The sequence below is a fragment of the Bombina bombina genome, chromosome 5 (assembly GCF_027579735.1).
Source record: "Bombina bombina isolate aBomBom1 chromosome 5, aBomBom1.pri, whole genome shotgun sequence".
Classification (NCBI taxonomy): Eukaryota; Metazoa; Chordata; class Amphibia; order Anura; family Bombinatoridae; genus Bombina; species Bombina bombina.
This window is the reverse complement of record NC_069503.1, coordinates 904,208,258-904,226,674: the sequence shown is the minus strand read 5'-3', so window position 1 is coordinate 904,226,674 and position 18,417 is coordinate 904,208,258. Positions and strand designations below refer to the sequence as shown.

The following is an 18,417-nucleotide window of genomic DNA, read 5'->3' as shown; positions in this document are numbered from 1 at the left end:
TGTGGATTTTTACACTGGTTTAATTAAGTTCAGACTGATGCTACTGTATTGCGCTCTGCAAATGTAAGACTCCGCTCATTATTTTTTTATTTTTCATTTCATACACTAGAGAGACTCAAATGTGTTTCTACTTTTCTAACCAGCCTAACAATTCACAAAGACCACTGAGGTCATTTTTCAGTTTTGTAAAATATGTGTTGAAAGAAAAAAAAAAAAAAAGAAAAGTTATGTAGAATTTAAACCAGATGGAAATTAACCAAACGAATCTTGCTTCTCTAATTGGAAGCACAGTAAGGCAGTAATAGATTTTGCAAATTACATACAAAATGGGTTTGTTTACATTACTGTTAATGATTTTAAAATCTTTAGCAAGATAAACAAATAAACATGTTAAGAAGAACTAAGAATTGAAATATAATATATCCATTAAGAGTTTTACATTGTATTAAAAAAAATACAATTACTGCTATGTGCATGTGTATTTACGGTCTTTATTTAAACATAATCTCTTGATGCAAAGAAACATGGATTCTCACAGACTTCCAACCATGAGACTAATAATCAGGTAGCATAAGTATAAGCAACAGTTTAGTTACTGTAACATATGCCTGACTTTGCTCTGCATAACATATGCACCGAAATTTTCTATGGCTGCACAGCTCGATAGCAACACCTCATTATATTTTCCCTCAGTATTTATTCCAATGTTTGACACCTCATGAAATTACTGCTAATGTGTTGTAAAAGGGCAAATCTGACACAAGTAAGAATAATTTAATTTCCTACGTATTCCTTCCTGCTGGTGTGTGTCCCCTTCCATAGCAGAAGTGGTAAAAGTAAATAGTTCATTTGCTTCAATTATGAGTCTGTCCTGCTAAATTAGAAGCAGCAGGGATATGAAGATGCAGAATTATACATATGAGGAAGCTGACAAATCCTTGATAAACCAATGTCTTTTTTTTCATGGAGCTGATTTATTATATTGGCAGGTATTTTTCTTTTATTGAAACTTTCATTCATTTAAATCATTTATTTAAATCCCATTTAAGTACCATTCAATCATACTCAAATTCTGGGAATTATTAGCTTCCTAAATAATTGTTATAATTAAATAAAACAGGAGTCTAGAATTCATCTAAACTGTAGATTAAAGAAAAAAGAAAAAAAAATGCCAACGTTATGCTTTGTAGGAAATTTGACAACATTTTTGCCATAACTTCTAGACTGATGCCTTTACACTTCAGCTCAGCAGCTATTGCTTAAAGCTCACATTTGATATGTTCAATTCATCAGGATATGTGCTGCAACTACATATTTATTTAGATTTATTTTTTTGGTGGAAATTTATAAAAATAGATTCATGTCACAAATATGGCTCGAAAACACACTGAGCTATTTAAAACTAATTATCAATAACAAAATATTGACACAGTCTAAATTTTGTGCTTCATAAATAACTCAAAAGTCACTATCAAAATGTTCAACTTATAATAACTACAGATGCTGTGTCATTATTCTTAATAAAACTAATCATACATATTACCAATTATGGGTTAATAGTATATTTTAAAATAAAATTTGTTGCCAAATAGTCACCACTCTGGGATCCATAGAGCAGGGCACTTATATATTTATTGATTTCATATTTAAAGGGGAATGATCCATTTGATTAGAACAATTAACAAAACACAATAAACCTAATATACCCCCTAATAAGACAACCATTTCTCCCTGACGGCACCATAACTTACCCAGAATTATGCCTCAGAAACGTCACCAAGCATAGCATGATGACGCCAGCAAGTAGCAACATTTCTGTGGTCTTTGCTACAACTACTACACAGTAGCGGACCTACTCAACAGAGGGCCCTGATGAAAAAAATGTTTTGGACCCCCAAAACTTAACTCAGTAGTAATCAACAGTAATAATATGCATGCTGCTCTGAATAATGATTTTGAGGATGGATAAATAGATTGATGGACCTGCAACCTGCACCAATAAAAGCCTCCCCTGCATTAGGATTGTTCACATTCTGAACATATTTATGTATAGACTGGCGTCTATAGCACTTGGACCCTGGTGCCGCTGCACCAATGTTAGTTCCACCATTGGTTAATAACTCCTCAGAACATGAAAAACACTATTTGAATTGCATCTCAATAATTTCTCACAACCAAAAGAATCCCATTTCACAAGAATTACCGTATTATAGCTAGATGCCTTCAACATACATGATCCTAAGTGCTACCAGTCTCAGCTGACCTCAGATTTCCAGAAAGGATTTACATTCTGGTTGCTAATTTACACCCATTATAAAGGAATAAATATTTTCAGTAGTGCAGAAGTCCAAGTAATAAACTACAGAAAATGAGTAATAAATAAAACAGAAAATGAAAAAGATTTAAGTCTTTGCTCATATTTTATGTAGTGGGCTAGCAACTTTTATTTCCCTAGATTGGTAACTTATACTGACATTTTTCTGTTCCAACAAGGTTGTATAGAGTTGAATCTGTAATTTGGTCTCACTTTCAGATGGAGCAATTTTATATCCTTTTTATTTTTATATATTTTTATGTAGTAAGTAATACATTTCTTCATATCATTTTAATTTATGTGACACATATATAATATATTTTTAATTTTACCATTTATTTTAAATTAAAGTACATGGCAGTACATGTTATGTTACATTTAAAAATATATGTTGGAATTTAAATTGCATTTAAGCTATTGTGAGCATATTGATGCAGTTTACTTTGGTTTATACTTGCATGTGGGTTGGGTGGATATTTATAAAATAAAATCAAATAATCTTTATCTATCTATAACCAACCTCAATACTAGACCAAAATAATATAGTTAACGGAATTTATTTTTTAATGAAGTCACAAGTCATTTCTAGGTTCATATGAGTAGCACCCACAAAATGTGTTGCTTCAACATGTATATTCTTTATTAACAATGGTCAATAATGTGATCCACTCTTAATAGTGCCATTAATGATCTTGGCACTTTATGAACATAATATAATTATAGATTAATAATTACATATTAAATTCAATAATAATTACAATCAATATTCATCTGTGTTCTGGAGCTTTCTTTTCTTGATGGTCATTTTTAAGGAGTTTGGATATATTTTTCTAACTTAACAAATAAGAAGATTAAAGGTATGTGATTGCGTGAGCACAATCGCAATTTACGCTAGACTAACTAACCTAGCTATGGTTAACTGTTTTGAGAAACATAAATGTTGCACATCAAAAATACCTGACAAAGTGCACTTACACTCATAATAATACTGTCTGATAAAAATGATTCAAAACAAATATTGCATAAAAAGTTATAAGGGCTCAAAGATATGAGATCTCAGGTGTTAGAGAAAAAAAGGCAGCCAAAGGGCTTTAACATTAAGATACATACATATACATGATTGATATGATAGATATATAGACACATATATAGACATATACATAAGTGCATTGGAACCCTTTGCCGTTAAGTAGATAAAAACATGTTAAAGCATATTTTTGCAATATTCATATTTAATAAAGGTTTTTACTAAGTATTTACTGTAATTATTTCACATTCCAATGTTCTGCATATAGCAGAATATGTATTTATAAATAGATATTTCTATATGCATCTGTATATATATATACCTATATACTGTATAATCATCTATATATAAATATATATATTTAGATATATGTTTAGATATACATACATTGGATCAAAATACCATCAGATATATATAGAAATATGTATTTATGAATAAATACAAGATATTCTGCTATGTAAAGAACAATGGTATGTGAAATATTCATAATTTCATGTTGGGTTAGCACAAATGAGAATATGCGATTGTGTTTGCGTGAGAGAGGGGTGTTTTTTTTCCACTTTTTTTTTCTCTGTTGATTTCTGTGGGGGAATACGTGAACGCACACGTGATATTCTAACTTCTGATTTTTTTGCGCTTGTCGGATTACCACTCGAGTGAAAACAGTTTACTTTCAACTCGTAATATGAGCGCACCCCAATGAATGCAAAAATCTTAATTCTACCAAAATTAACGCTCAAGCGGGAGCATTAATTTACGCTCCACTCATAATCTGGCCCTAAATTGTGAATGACTATTGCAAAGCAGTTCTCATTACCGATTACTGTGTCACATTTTTGTAGAATAATTTTAAAGGAATATAACATTTTACAAAAAAAAACACAATTATGTTTATTTTACAGAGAACATTGTACAGAATGCTGAGAACATATTTCAATTGAGCAAATGGCATTCTGCTTTGAAATAATAGTATATTTTATTGGGATGTTTATTTTACCCCAAGCTTCTACATTTGCAAAAGCAATTTCATAAACTCTCTAACCTTTTCATAGGAAATAAATGTAATCAGTTTGTCTTAACTTATAAAGGTAACATAAATATATATTGACCTTTGAATAGCGGGTTTTATATTAAATAGAAATAAAAAATACACATTTGTTTGGATAACATGAATGCAAACTATTTTAAGGTGTGTTTATGCTTTATAGTTTAATAATGTTGCTACACCTAATTATTTTACATGCAGTATATAAGTGATTAACATTTTACTTAATTAAATTTGTAAAATCTTTTTCACAAAAAATTATTTATAATTGGTCATTTTCATGTTAAGATACATGACTACGGAATTTGGCGGCGCTATACAAATAAATGATAATAATAATAATAATGACTACACAGACTATTTCCTTGATTATTTTAACTGTATTAAAAATTAAGCCTAAAGCAAAATAGTAGGAAAATCTGAATGTTTTACAGAAATCACTGTCATTTGATGTAGATTAAAATTAAATGTGTTATTAATTAATACTCCTTTATTGAGAAAATCCCATGCACAGTATGATCAAAAACCATCAATCAATCAATCAACTGTCCCAAAAGGCAATATTAACTTATGATTTGTTGTATTTGTCATGTTGTTTTTGTTGTATGCCTATATAGCTCTATAGAATATCTTTACTATTACTACTATTAATAATGAGAAAATACAGAATATTAATAGACTTAGCAGCACTTTGTCATTGTTAAGGTTTGTGGTGGTTGTTCACATGGTAGTTAGAGATTAGTAGATCAAAAATAGCTGTAAATGCTTTAGGTAACAGCTCCAAAGGAATACATGAATACTGGGCAGCATGCCATCCTTCAAATCGTCAAAAATATAAAATTGCAATATAGGTTGGTGTACACCTCTTAGGAGGAACCATATGTTTGCCAGTAGCTTGGTGAAACACAGTTTTGGTATTGCCAGACTCTAAAGAACTGTGGCTATTGTCCCATAAAAAATGTAAGTGATATTGCCAGACTCTAAAGAACTGTGGCTATTGTCCCATAAAAAATGTAAGTGATATTGCCAAACTCTAAAGAACTGTGGCTATTGTCCCATAAAAAATGTAAGTGATATTGCCAGACTCTAAAGAACTGTGGCTATTGTCCCATAAAAAATGTAAGTGATATATTCCAGACTGTAAAGAACTGTGGCTATTGTCCCATAAAAAAATGTAAGTGATATTGCCAGACTGTAAAGAACTGTGGCTATTGTCCCATAAAAAAATGTAAGTGATATTGCCAGACTCTAAAGAACTGTGGCTATTGTCCCATAAAAAAATGTAAGTGATATTGCCAGACTCTAAAGAACTGTGGCTATTGTCCCATAAAAAAATGTAAGTGATATTGCCAGACTCTAAAGAACTGTGGCTATTGTCCCATAAAAAAATGTAAGTGATATTGCCAGACTGTAAAGAACTGTGGCTATTGTCCCATAAAAAAATGTAAGTGATATTGCCAGACTCTAAAGAACTGTGGCTATTGTCCCATAAAAAATGTAAGTGATATTGCCAGACTGTAAAGAACTGTGGCTATTGTCCCATAAAAAATGTAAGTGATATTGCCAGACTGTAAAGAACTGTGGCTATTGTCCCATAAAAAATGTAAGTGATATTGTCCCTCTATGTTTCTGGCACCTTACAGCATGGATACAATTTGTAGCATTTGAGGGCAGAGCATTATCTCTTATTTTAGCCATTGAAAACATGATTTATTTTTTTTACCCCACAATACGCTTGCGCACCATCTCAACTTTCTTTCATCTACCCACAGAGATATTAGAGCTCAGTTTATTGTGGATCCAGTAATAGGGTCAAAAGTACCATGTGACTCTCCTGAGGACTGAGGGTCCCTTTAAACTATTGTCTTCTACTATTCTATGTGATAGCGCCTTCAGCTAAAATAATTTATTGTGTGTGTATATTGCAAATTTGAAGAAAATCACCTGAATAAATCAAGAAAAACATTTATCAATTGCTGGGTGGACAAAGTTCACTACCGGAAACCTGTCTGGTCCAAAATCGTGGCTAGCTGGCAGCAACTGCTGCTGCAGTTATCATGGCACAAGCATTGCCCTTTGCTCTGTCTTAACTCCACCATACTTGAGGTGACTGAAAGGTCAAGTAGCTGCTTTCTTAAGACCTCAGCAACTAAACTATCATTTTAGGCCCACTCTAACTAGTCTAAGGCCCAAAAGCTGCATCCAGAGCTTAAAAAATGAGTCCCTTTATGTTGATATAAGTAAGATATTGAACAACACCTTCAATGCTCATATTCCTTTAAAATTTATCAAGGATTTTACATTTTTTAAAAACAATTTATAAAAAATGCTGATGCAGGTAATTTTAACAGCACTCTTTATGTAAACTAAAATAAACTAAGCTAAAGGCTTTACCATTTTGTAATGCCTTATATAGATGCTGATGTGTTTTTATATTGGTGATAAGTAGTGGTCTTTTGATATATTAAACAACACAACTAAGTAAATATGTAGTACAGTGTTACAAAATGAACTGATTTCCTAAACATTACAAATATAATACAATATTCCACTGTTTTTCTTTCTTTTAAGGTATACAAAAAGAAAACAGAAGCTGCCAAAAAGGAATATCTGAAGCAGTTGGCGGCATACAGAGCAAGTCTTGTATCTAAGGTAATGTTAAATAATATCAATTTTGGTGTATCTCAATTGGTGGGCAATATGGCTGAGTATCGCAGGAATGTATGATACATTTATGTGAGGGGTAGATGATTAGGAAGTATATCAGTAATCTGAAATAGGTCATATTTTATTAGATCATTAGGTTTGGAAATGCACATAAAAGGAATAGAATATATTTCTCATTAAATTGCTTCCAATACAAATTATTCCTGCTCTTTTAGAGACGGCTCCATATACGAAGCAGCGAAAGCTGCTCTGGAGCATTTGTGGGGCAGGTTCGCATATGCAAGCCTGCTTCCCGCAATGTAAGAAGCAGCGGTCATTAGACCGCTGCTTCCTACACCCTACGCCACCTCTTAAGCACGCTCGCTCTCGGTGATTGACAGCCCCTTCAGTCGCTTGATTGGTTGCGCGATTGAAGGGGCAGGCATTACACACTCCGATGAGTGTGTAATGATACATACGGACAAGCGGATCAACAGATCCGCTGCCCGTGTATAGCGGAGGCGGGTAGACAGCTTCGCAAGTTAAGAAGCTGTCCGTCCGCCGTTTCGTACATGGCGCCCAGAGTCATATGGTCATCAAAGTCCATTATAGTCAGTAAGAGATTTTGTCCTACTGCTCTTCACCTAGGAAGACAGAGAAAAAGTGAGGAGACAAGGTTAAATAGTGAAGACGTTAAATTTATATTAAAATTACAAAAAAAAAATGTTAACTCGTAAAAATCATTGCTCAGACGTTTAAATACTAAAACAATTGAATTTTGCCATTTTTAAAAATATATTTTAGTGAATATCTACCTGTGTATAAGTATATTAATCAAAGCACTTCACCTTAATTTAACAAACCATAAAACCTTTTTTTAAAATGTTTATTTAAAATTAGAGTGGAATTGGTAACAGGTATATATGAGCAGTTGTTAAGTGCACTATTTAAAACTAGACATTTGAACTTTATGAAAATGAATTTTATTTTGTTATGCAGGTGCCTATAAATATGCATGATAACATTTGTGTAATGATTACATGTATATTACCAGTTGTTTAGCAAATGACCATTTCAACGATTTTAGTCACTGAAAACTGCCAATTGCTTCTCAAAATTGCACATATAAGGAATTTGAACATTTGAAAATGTTTTGCAGTGGGAATATATTCAGACATTAAATATAGCTTTTAGTTACTTTATATTGTGGCTTTTACTTCAGGTTCAGATATAACCACATTTAAAAAAATATGCACAACACACAATGCTCAAGGGATGTAAATGCAATTTTTCCACAAGAGTTGCAGTATGCTACATTTTCTATCAAAATACATTAAAGATCTGCTTTATAATCATAAATATTTCTTACTGTAATAATAATAATTTGCACAGGCAATATATAGAACACATAGCAGTAATGTTAGCTGCTACCAGGATAACAAAATAAAATTTCTGATAACAGAGGCTGTCAGACTAGCAAACTATTATTACATGTGCATGTTTGCAATAAGTAAAAAACTGGCTTATGACAATAAAATAGAAAATAAAACTTAACTTTTATTAAAATAACTAAAAATCACAATAATGAACTTTATTGTAAGATATGTGGTTCAAGAGAGAAACAGTATAATATTCAGAACTAATTTGTCTTGTTAATGTACTGAAATAGTGTATTTATGCCACATATGACCTGAAATACTGTGGTGCTATAATATTAAATATAGGGCCAGTTAACAAGTGGAGCACTAACAGTTACACGTCAGTGATAAGAGGTATAGCGCGGTTGTTTGCTCTTGTTGGGTTTTCCGCTCGTTTTACAAGTTAAAAGTAAACATGATCGCTTGAGAGCAATTGAAGTTAACGCTCGTCGGGTTAGCGCATCCTCAGAGCTCTAGTTAACTGTGTTGTGAAACAAAAAAGTGCCACTAAAGAAATAAAAATACATTGCAAAGCACAGTTACACTCATTATAACAACATCTAAAAACAATTATTTTAAATATTGCACAAAAAAGTTATAAGGGCTCAAAGATCTGAGGTCTCAGGTGTTAAAAAAAAAGGCAGGCAAAGGGCTTTAACACAGAGATATATACATATCTAAATGTGTGTGTACGTATGTATTTATGTATTTATATGTATATATATATATATATAGACATATATACACATATAAACACTTAAATACATATGTACACATATATAATTATTTATATATATATATATATATATATATATATATATATATATATATATATATATATATATAAATATAAAAGAATAAAGATGTATTACCAGCGCTAAACTGTAGATCTGCACACGTATAAAAGAAGAGAGTAAGGGGGAAAATATATCTCAATATATGTATTATAGAGATATATTATGTGGGTATATCGTGCTGCATGAAAAGAGATTCAGTGTACCCTTAACACTGTTAGAGATATTCATAAACAAGAGAACAAATCAATAAAACTTCAGTGCACAAATATACAACTGGATTATTCAGTTACTCAGTACTACAATTCCATATATGTGATGAAACAATAAAAGCTTTGAAGAATGTATAATAATTAATAGTTAATAATATAAAGTCCGAAGAGTAAAAAGGCAATAGTATTGCTGGTAAATGGTTTTCTTCTTACCAGAGATTACTCCAATCATATGAGGTAATGTATGCACACGGGAAAACCAATACTGGTCCAGTCCTTGGTCTGTAGTTATTCTCCTCCGTTAAACCTTTCCAATAAGGAATTTTTCTGAGCCTCTTAGTCGGTATATCTCTGTAATCTTTTTAGTGCCGCTTTTCTGGTAGAAACTTCCAGCTCTCTCTGTGTTGATATCTCTTGGTGTCTCCCAGGAGTAGGGTATTTATAATGGATATTCCCTGGTTACCAATTCTCAGCAGGATATAGAGAAAGAAACAAGAAAAAGGCACATAGCGTAATTCTGTTAAGCAAATTATTTATTATGTTGGAAGTAAAACGATTTGCACTTACATTTATTGCCCTCAATCCTTGATGAGGTAAGCATTCAAGCTTATACACATATATAAAGTTGTACTTGACTGATGTTGTAGATAGTTCTCCACTTTTTCAATTAATAGGTAACTTAGACCAAATCACATATCTCTTCTTTAAAATTCAAAATAGTTTAAAACAAGTTGTATACAACTTGCACCATATCCTTCTGTTATATAAAAAGTCATATGGATATCTTATCATAAGAAGGGTGCAAATGTAAAAGCAATTTGATGCATCAAGTTCTGATCTCTCACTGCCCTATTCTTAATTAACTGTAATGCAGTGCACATGCAAAAGAGTCCTAAACAGTATTCAGGGAGACAAAACTATGCAATGGTTGCGGTGTAAAAGCATACAGCTTCATGATAACTAAAAGTCCAAAAATGCCGGTATCACTATCGTAGAAAGTAAAACTGTACACCCACTTGTGGATTTGTATTCCTTACGCATTTCGAAGTATCACACTACTTCTTCGTCAGAGGTCGGCAGAAACAGCAGTTATGAAGCAGCGGTCTAAAATGTAGATCGACACAATTCAACCCGATTGAGTACGATTGGATTGATTGACACCCCCCTGATACAGAGAGCATACTGCTCTCCTCATTCAGCGAGGTCTGTCGGACCTGATCCGCACTGTCGGATCAGGTCCGACAGACCTTTAATAAATAGGCCTCTAAATCTCAGGATAGTATGCAGTACCCTAAGCAAAATTTAGACGCTTAGAATTATAATTCACATATACATATTACCTGTATCTCCTTTTAATTACGTTTATACAGGAATAGATACATGTCATACCTAATTCTTGTCTCATCAGAAATTACATCACATCTGACTGAAAACACCACAATCAGCACCTTCAATTGGATAAAGCAAATGAAAGATATTTCATATGTTCATACAGTACTTGGATCTAGTAAATACTACATATAAAAGTGAAAATGAAAATATAAAATTGTGAGATATGAATGAATGATAAGGGAAAAAGAATGAATGAATGATAAGTGAAAAATAATGGATGTAAAATGTAAGGAGCCCATAGTAACCACTGAAAATACCAGTAGACAAAATTTGAAAACATTGGAAAAAAATTGATTCATTACAAGGGGCTAAAATGGAGATAAATAATAGCTTCAAAGAGGATAGTAGAAAATTAGATCAAATTAAGACAAAATTGGATCCTTATTATCTAAGATACAAAGTTTCTTTTTAGACAATTTTTTTATTTAAAAATGTCAAATTTCTCAAATATTGGATTTAAGTGACACCATACCTCTGCCCGATATGTTCAAACTAAAGCAGATGAATAGGTAGAAACATGACTCAAGAAATAAATGTACGTAGTTGGTACCTTACATATTTTAGAACAAATCAAATACAAATTGGATGAACCATACAGTAAATCCAAAATATTACTAATTAGAATTCTACTTCTAGTCATTCAGAAAACAACCAATATCAAAATTCAAATTTAGACCATTCGGTTGCAGAGTCTTTAAATCAAAAATCCACTTGGTCTCCCTCTTTAGGAGTTCTATCTGGGGGTCCCTCCCCTCCAATTCTTCTTATATTTTTCTATCCCTACATAAGAAAAGTAATTCAGATTCCCTTTATTACAAACTGCAAAATGCTTTGGTACAGGGAGGTACCTATTTCTTTCCAAAGTATAGTTTTCAATAGACCATGTTCCCTAATATGAGTACGTAGGGGTCTTCCTGTTTCCCCTACGTAATGTAAGCCACATCGACATTGTATTAAATAAATGACATAGATATCAGAACATATTACATAAATGACATAGCTATCAGAACATATTACATAAATGACACATGTGTGTTCCAGCTTCTCCGCTGATTCCTCTGTGGATATCATTATATTTGCAATCCGCTCCACTTCGTTTGACCTCATAAGTCTTGATTGGAAATAATTTTTTATCGTCTTTATCATCTGTTTTATTTTCTTTTATTTTCTTTATTATTTTATTGTATATTAATGCATGTATCCAATTTAGGTATTATTTACATTGTAGCGATTTTATTGCCTCTCTGATCAATGTATAGGCTATTCTCAGGTGTATAATTTTATTTTATTTTATTTGTAAAGCAAATTGTTGTCACATCTGTCTGAACAATATTTTAAGCTACCAAGCACTGTGGGTTAGGAATTCTTAGTTTAGGCTCTGAATTCCCTATAATATTCTTTGTACTGGTTGAGAGATTGGTGTATCCTCCTTTTCTTTCATGTAATTAGCAAGAGTCCATGAGCTAGTGACGTATGGGATATACATTCCTACCAGGAGGGGCAAAGTTTCCCAAACCTCAAAATGCCTATAAATACACCCCTCACCACACCCACAAATCAGTTTTACAAACTTTGCCTCCTATGGAGGTGGTAAAGTAAGTTTGTGCTAGATTCTACGTTGATATGCGCTCCGCAGCAGGTTGGAGCCCGGTTTTCCTCTCAGCGTGCAGTGAATGTCAGAGGAATGTGAGAAGAGTATTGCCTATTTGAATTCAATGATCTCCTTCTACGGGGTCTATTTCATAGGTTCTCTGTTATCGGTTGTAGAGATTCATCTCTTACCTCTCTTTTCAGATCGACGATATACTCTTATATATACCATTACCTCTACTGATTCTCGTTTCAGTACTGGTTTGGCTTTCTACTACATGTAGATAAGTGTCCTGGGGTAAGTAAGTCTTATTTTCTGTGACACTCTAAGCTATGGTTGGGCACTTTTATATAAAGTTCTAAATATGTGTATTCAAACATTTATTTGCCTTGACTCAGGATGTTCAACGTTCCTTATTTCAGACAGTCAGTTTCATATTTGGGATAATGCATATGAATAAATCAATTTTTTTCTTACCTTAAAATTTGACTTTTTTTCCATGTGGGCTGTTAGGCTCGCGGGGGCTGAAAATGCTTCATTTTATTGCGTCATTTTTGGCGCGGAATTTTTTGGCGCAAATTTTTTTCCTGTTTCTGGCGTCATACGTGTCGCCGGAAGTTGCGTCATTTTTTGACGTTTTTTTGCGCCAAAAGTGTCGGCGTTCCGGATACGGCGTCTTTTTTGGCGCCAAAAGCATTTAGGCGCCAAATAATGTGGGCGTCTTTTTTGGCGCTAAAAAAATATGGGCGTCACTATTGTCTCCACATTATTTAAGTCTCATTATTTATTGCTTCTGGTTGCTAGAAGCTTGTTCACTGGCATTTTTTCCCATTCCTGAAACTGTCATTTAAGGAATTTGATCAATTTTGCTTTATATGTTGTTTTTTCTATTACATATTGCAAGATGTCCCAGATTGACACTGAGTCAGAAGATACTTCTGGAAAAACGCTGCCTGGTGCTGGATCTACCAAAGTTAAGTATATCTGCTGTAAACTTGTGGTATCTATTCCTCCAGCTGTTATTTGTAATGAATGTCATGACAAACTTGTTAATGCAGATAATATTTCCTTTAGTAATGTTACATTACCTGTTGCTGTTCCATCAACATCTAATACTCAGAGTGTTCCTGTTAACATAAGAGATTTTGTTTCTAAATCCATTAAGAAGGCTATGTCTGTTATTCCTCCTTCTAGTAAACGTAAAAGGTCTTTTAAAACTTCTCATTTTTCAGATGAATTTTTAAATGAACGTCATCATTCTGATTCTGATAATGGTTCCTCTGGTTCAGAGGATTCTGTCTCAGAGGTTGATGCTGATAAATCTTCATATTTATTCAAAATGGAATTTATTCGTTCTTTACTTAAAGAAGTCTTAATTGCATTAGAAATAGAGGATTCTGGTTCTCTTGATACTAAATCTAAACGTTTAAATAAGGTTTTTAAATCTCCTGTAGTTATTCCAGAAATTGATGCTATTTCTGAAGTAATCTCCAGGGAATGGAATAATTTCGGTAATTCATTTACTCCTTCTAAACGTTTTAAGCAATTATATCCTGTGCCATCTGACAGATTAGAATTTTGGGACAAAATCCCTAAAGTTGATGGGGCTGTCTCTACTCTTGCTAAACGTACTACTATTCCTACGGCAGATAGTACTTCCTTTAAGGATCCTTTAGATAGGAAGATTGAATCCTTTCTAAGAAAAGCTTACTTATGTTCAGGTAATCTTCTTAGACCTGCTATATCTTTAGCGGATGTTGCTGCAGCTTCAACTTTTTGGTTAGAAGCTTTAGCGCAACAAGTAACAGATCATAATTCTCATAGCATTGTTAATCTTCTTCAACATGCTAATAATTTTATTTGTGATGCTATCTTTGATATCATTAGGGTTGATGTCAGGTATATGTCTCTAGCTATTTTAGCTAGAAGAGCTTTATGGCTTAAAACTTGGAATGCTGATATGTCTTCTAAGTCAAATTTGCTTTCCCTTTCTTTCCAGGGTAATAAATTATTTGGTTCTCAGTTGGATTCTATTATCTCAACTGTTACTGGAGGGAAAGGAACTTTTTTACCACAGGATAAAAAATCTAAAGGTAAATTTAGATCTAATAATCGTTTTCGTTCCTTTCGTCACAATAAGGAACAAAAGCCTGATCCTTCATCCACAGGAGCGGTATCAGTTTGGAAACCATCTCCAGTCTGGAATAAATCCAAGCCTTTTAGAAAACCAAAGCAAGCTCCCAAGTCCACATGAAGGTGCGGCCCTCATTCCAGCCCAGCTGGTAGGGGGCAGATTACGATTTTTCAAAGAAATTTGGATCAATTCAATTCACAATCTTTGGATTCAAAACATTGTTTCAGAAGGGTACAGAATTGGCTTCAAGATAAGGCCTCCTGCAAAGAGATTTTTTCTTTCCCGTGTCCCAGTAAATCCAGCGAAGGCTCAAGCATTTCTGAAATGTGTTTCAGATCTAGAGTTGGCTGGAGTAATTATGCCAGTTCCAGTTCTGGAACAGGGGCTGGGGTTTTATTCAAATCTCTTCATTGTACCAAAGAAGGAGAATTCCTTCAGACCAGTTCTGGATCTAAAAATATTGAATCGTTATGTAAGGATACCAACATTCAAAATGGTAACTATAAGGACTATCCTGCCTTTTGTTCAGCAAGGGCATTATATGTCCACAATAGATTTACAGGATGCATATTTGCATATTCCGATTCATCCAGATCACTATCAGTTTCTGAGATTTTCTTTCCTAGACAAGCATTACCAGTTTGTGGCTCTGCTGTTTGGCCTAGCAACAGCTCCAAGAATTTTTACAAAGGTTCTCGGTGCCCTTCTGTCTGTAATCAGAGAACAGGGTATTGTGGTATTTCCTTATTTGGACGATATCTTGGTACTTGCTCAGTCTTCACATTTAGCAGAATCTCATACGAATCGACTTGTGTTGTTTCTTCAAGATCATGGTTGGAGGATCAATTTACCGAAAAGTTCATTGATTCCTCAGACAAGGGTAACCTTTTTAGGTTTCCAGATAGATTCAGCGTCCATGACTCTGTCTCTGACAGACAAGAGACGTCTAAAATTGATTTCAGCTTGTCGAAACCTTCAATCACAATCATTCCCTTCGGTAGCCTTATGCATGGAAATTCTAGGTCTTATGACTGCTGCATCGGACGCGATCCCCTTTGCTCGTTTTCACATGCGACCTCTTCAGCTCTGTATGCTGAACCAGTGGTGCAGGGATTACACAAAGATATCTCAAGTAATATCTTTAAAACCGATTGTACGACACTCTCTGACGTGGTGGACAGATCACCATCGTTTAGTTCAGGGGGCTTCTTTTGTTCTTCCGACCTGGACTGTAATTTCAACAGATGCAAGTCTGACAGGTTGGGGAGCTGTTTGGGGGTCTCTGACAGCACAAGGGGTTTGGGAATCTCAGGAGGTGAGATTACCAATCAATATTTTGGAACTCCGTGCAGTTTTCAGAGCTCTTCAGTCATGGCCTCTTCTAAAGAGAGAATAGTTCATTTGTTTTCAGACAGACAATGTCACAACTGTGGCATACATCAATCATCAAGGAGGGACTCACAGTCCTCTGGCTATGAAAGAAGTATCTCGGATACTGGTATGGGCGAAATCCAGCTCCTGTCTAGTTTCTGCGGTTCATATCCCAGGTATAGACAATTGGGAAGCGGATTATCTCAGTCGCCAAACATTACATCCGGGCGAATGGTCTCTTCACCCAGAGGTATTTCTTCAGATTGTTCAAATGTGGGGACTTCAAGAAATAGATCTGATGGCTTCTCATCTAAACAAGAAACTTCCCAGGTATCTGTCCAGATCCAGGGATCCTCAAGCGGAAGCAGTGGATGCATTGTCACTTCCTTGGAAGTATCATCCTGCCTATATCTTTCCGCCTCTAGTTCTTCTTCCAAGAGTAATCTTCAAGATTCTGAAGGAATGCTCGTTTGTTCTGCTGGTGGCTCCAGCATGGCCTCACAGGTTTTGGTATGCGGATCTTGTACGGATGGCCTCTTGCCAACCGTGGACTCTTCCGTTAAGACCAGACCTTCTGTCGCAAGGTCCTTTTTTCCATCAGGATCTCAAATCCTTAAATTTAAAGGTATGGAGATTGAAGGCTTGATTCTTAGTCAAAGAGGTTTCTCTGACTCTGTGATTAATACTATGTTACAGGCTTGTAAATCTGTATCTAGGAAGATATATTATAGAGTCTGGAAGACTTATATTTCTTGGTGTCTTTCTCATCATTTTTCCTGGCATTCTTTTAGAATTCCGAGAATTTTACAGTTTCTTCAGGATGGTTTGGATAAAGGTTTGTCTGCAAGTTCCTTGAAAGGACAAATCTCTGATATTCATTGTTTTGTACAAGCTTTGGTTCGTATAAAACCTGTCATTAAGTCAATTTCTCCTCCTTGGAGTTTGAATTTGGTTCTGGGGGCTCTTCAAGCTCCTCCGTTTGAACCTATGCATTCATTGGACATTAAATTACTTTCTTGGAAAGCTTTGTTTCTTTTGGCCATCTCTTCTGCTAGAAGAGTTTCTGAATTATCTGCTCTTTCTTGTGAGTCTCCTTTTCTGATTTTTCATCAGGATAAGGCGGTGTTGCGAACTTCTTTTAAATTTTTACCTAAGGTTGTGAATTCTAACAACATTAGTAGAGAAATTGTGGTTCCTTCATTATGTCCTAATCCTAAGAATTCTAAGGAGAAATCATTGCATTCTTTGGATGTAGTTAGAGCTTTGAAATATTATGTGGAAGCTACTAAGAATTTCCGAAAGACTTCTAGTCTATTTGTTATCTTTTCCGGTTCTAGGAAATGTCAGAAGGCCTCTGCCATTTCTTTGGCATCTTGGTTAAAATCTTTAATTCATCATGCCTATGTCGAGTCGGGTAAAACTCCGCCTCAAAGGATTACAGCTCATTCTACTAGGTCAGTTTTTACTTCCTGGGCGTTTAGGAATGAAGCTTCGGTCGATCAGATTTGCAAAGCAGCAACTTGGTCTTCTTTGCATACTTTTACTAAATTCTACCATTTTGATGTGTTTTCTTCTTCTGAAGCAGTTTTTGGTAGAAAAGTACTTCAGGCAGCTGTTTCAGTTTGATTCTTCTGCTTATAATTTCAGTTTTTTTCATTATAAGATTTAAACTTTATTTTGGGTGTGGATTATTTTCAGCGGATTTTGCTGTCTTTATTTTATCCCTCCCTCTCTAGTGACTCTTGCGTGGAAGATCCACAACTTGGGTAGTCATTATCCCATACGTCACTAGCTCATGGACTCTTGCTAATTACATGAAAGAAAACATAATTTATGTAAGAACTTACCTGATAAATTCATTTCTTTCATATTAGCAAGAGTCCATGAGGCCCACCCTTTTTGTGGTGGTTATGATTTTTTTGTATAAAGCACAATTATTCCAATTCCTTATTTTTTATGCTTTCGCACTTTTTTCTTATCACCCCACTTCTTGGCTATGCGTTAAACTGATTTGTGGGTGTGGTGAGGGGTGTATTTATAGGCATTTTGAGGTTTGGGAAACTTTGCCCCTCCTGGTAGGAATGTATATCCCATACGTCACTAGCTCATGGACTCTTGCTAATATGAAAGAAATAAATATATCAGGTAAGTTCTTACATAAATTATGTTTTTTCCTACTGACTTAATAGTTATAATCAGCGCAGATACCATTTTTCTTTGTGTACTCTCCTGAACCACATATCATACAATAAAGTCCATTCTTGTAATTTTAGCAATTTTAAGTTATTTTAATAAAAGTTGCAAAAAACTTATTTTTAAGGTTTATACTGAATATGATTTTACAATTGGTACTTTGCACCCAATCCTATTTAACTAATAACTTAAATATTTTTGAACTAATAACATAAGTGACATAATTTACAAAAGTGGTACCATTGGTTTCAAGTAACACAAGAAGGTAAACACAAAGGGA

The 18,417-nt window shown here is 34.1% G+C and overlaps 1 protein-coding gene across 1 annotated transcript in view; it reads left to right on the top strand.

The window, feature by feature from the left end:
- The window catches only part of TOX (thymocyte selection associated high mobility group box), a 505,432-nt gene that overhangs the window by 434,808 nt on the left and 52,207 nt on the right, over window positions 1-18,417 (top strand). The window contains exon 6 of the mRNA XM_053715064.1: window positions 6,958-7,038. Within this exon, the coding sequence (XP_053571039.1) occupies window positions 6,958-7,038 (81 nt within the window). The remainder of the gene's footprint in view (window positions 1-6,957; window positions 7,039-18,417) is intronic.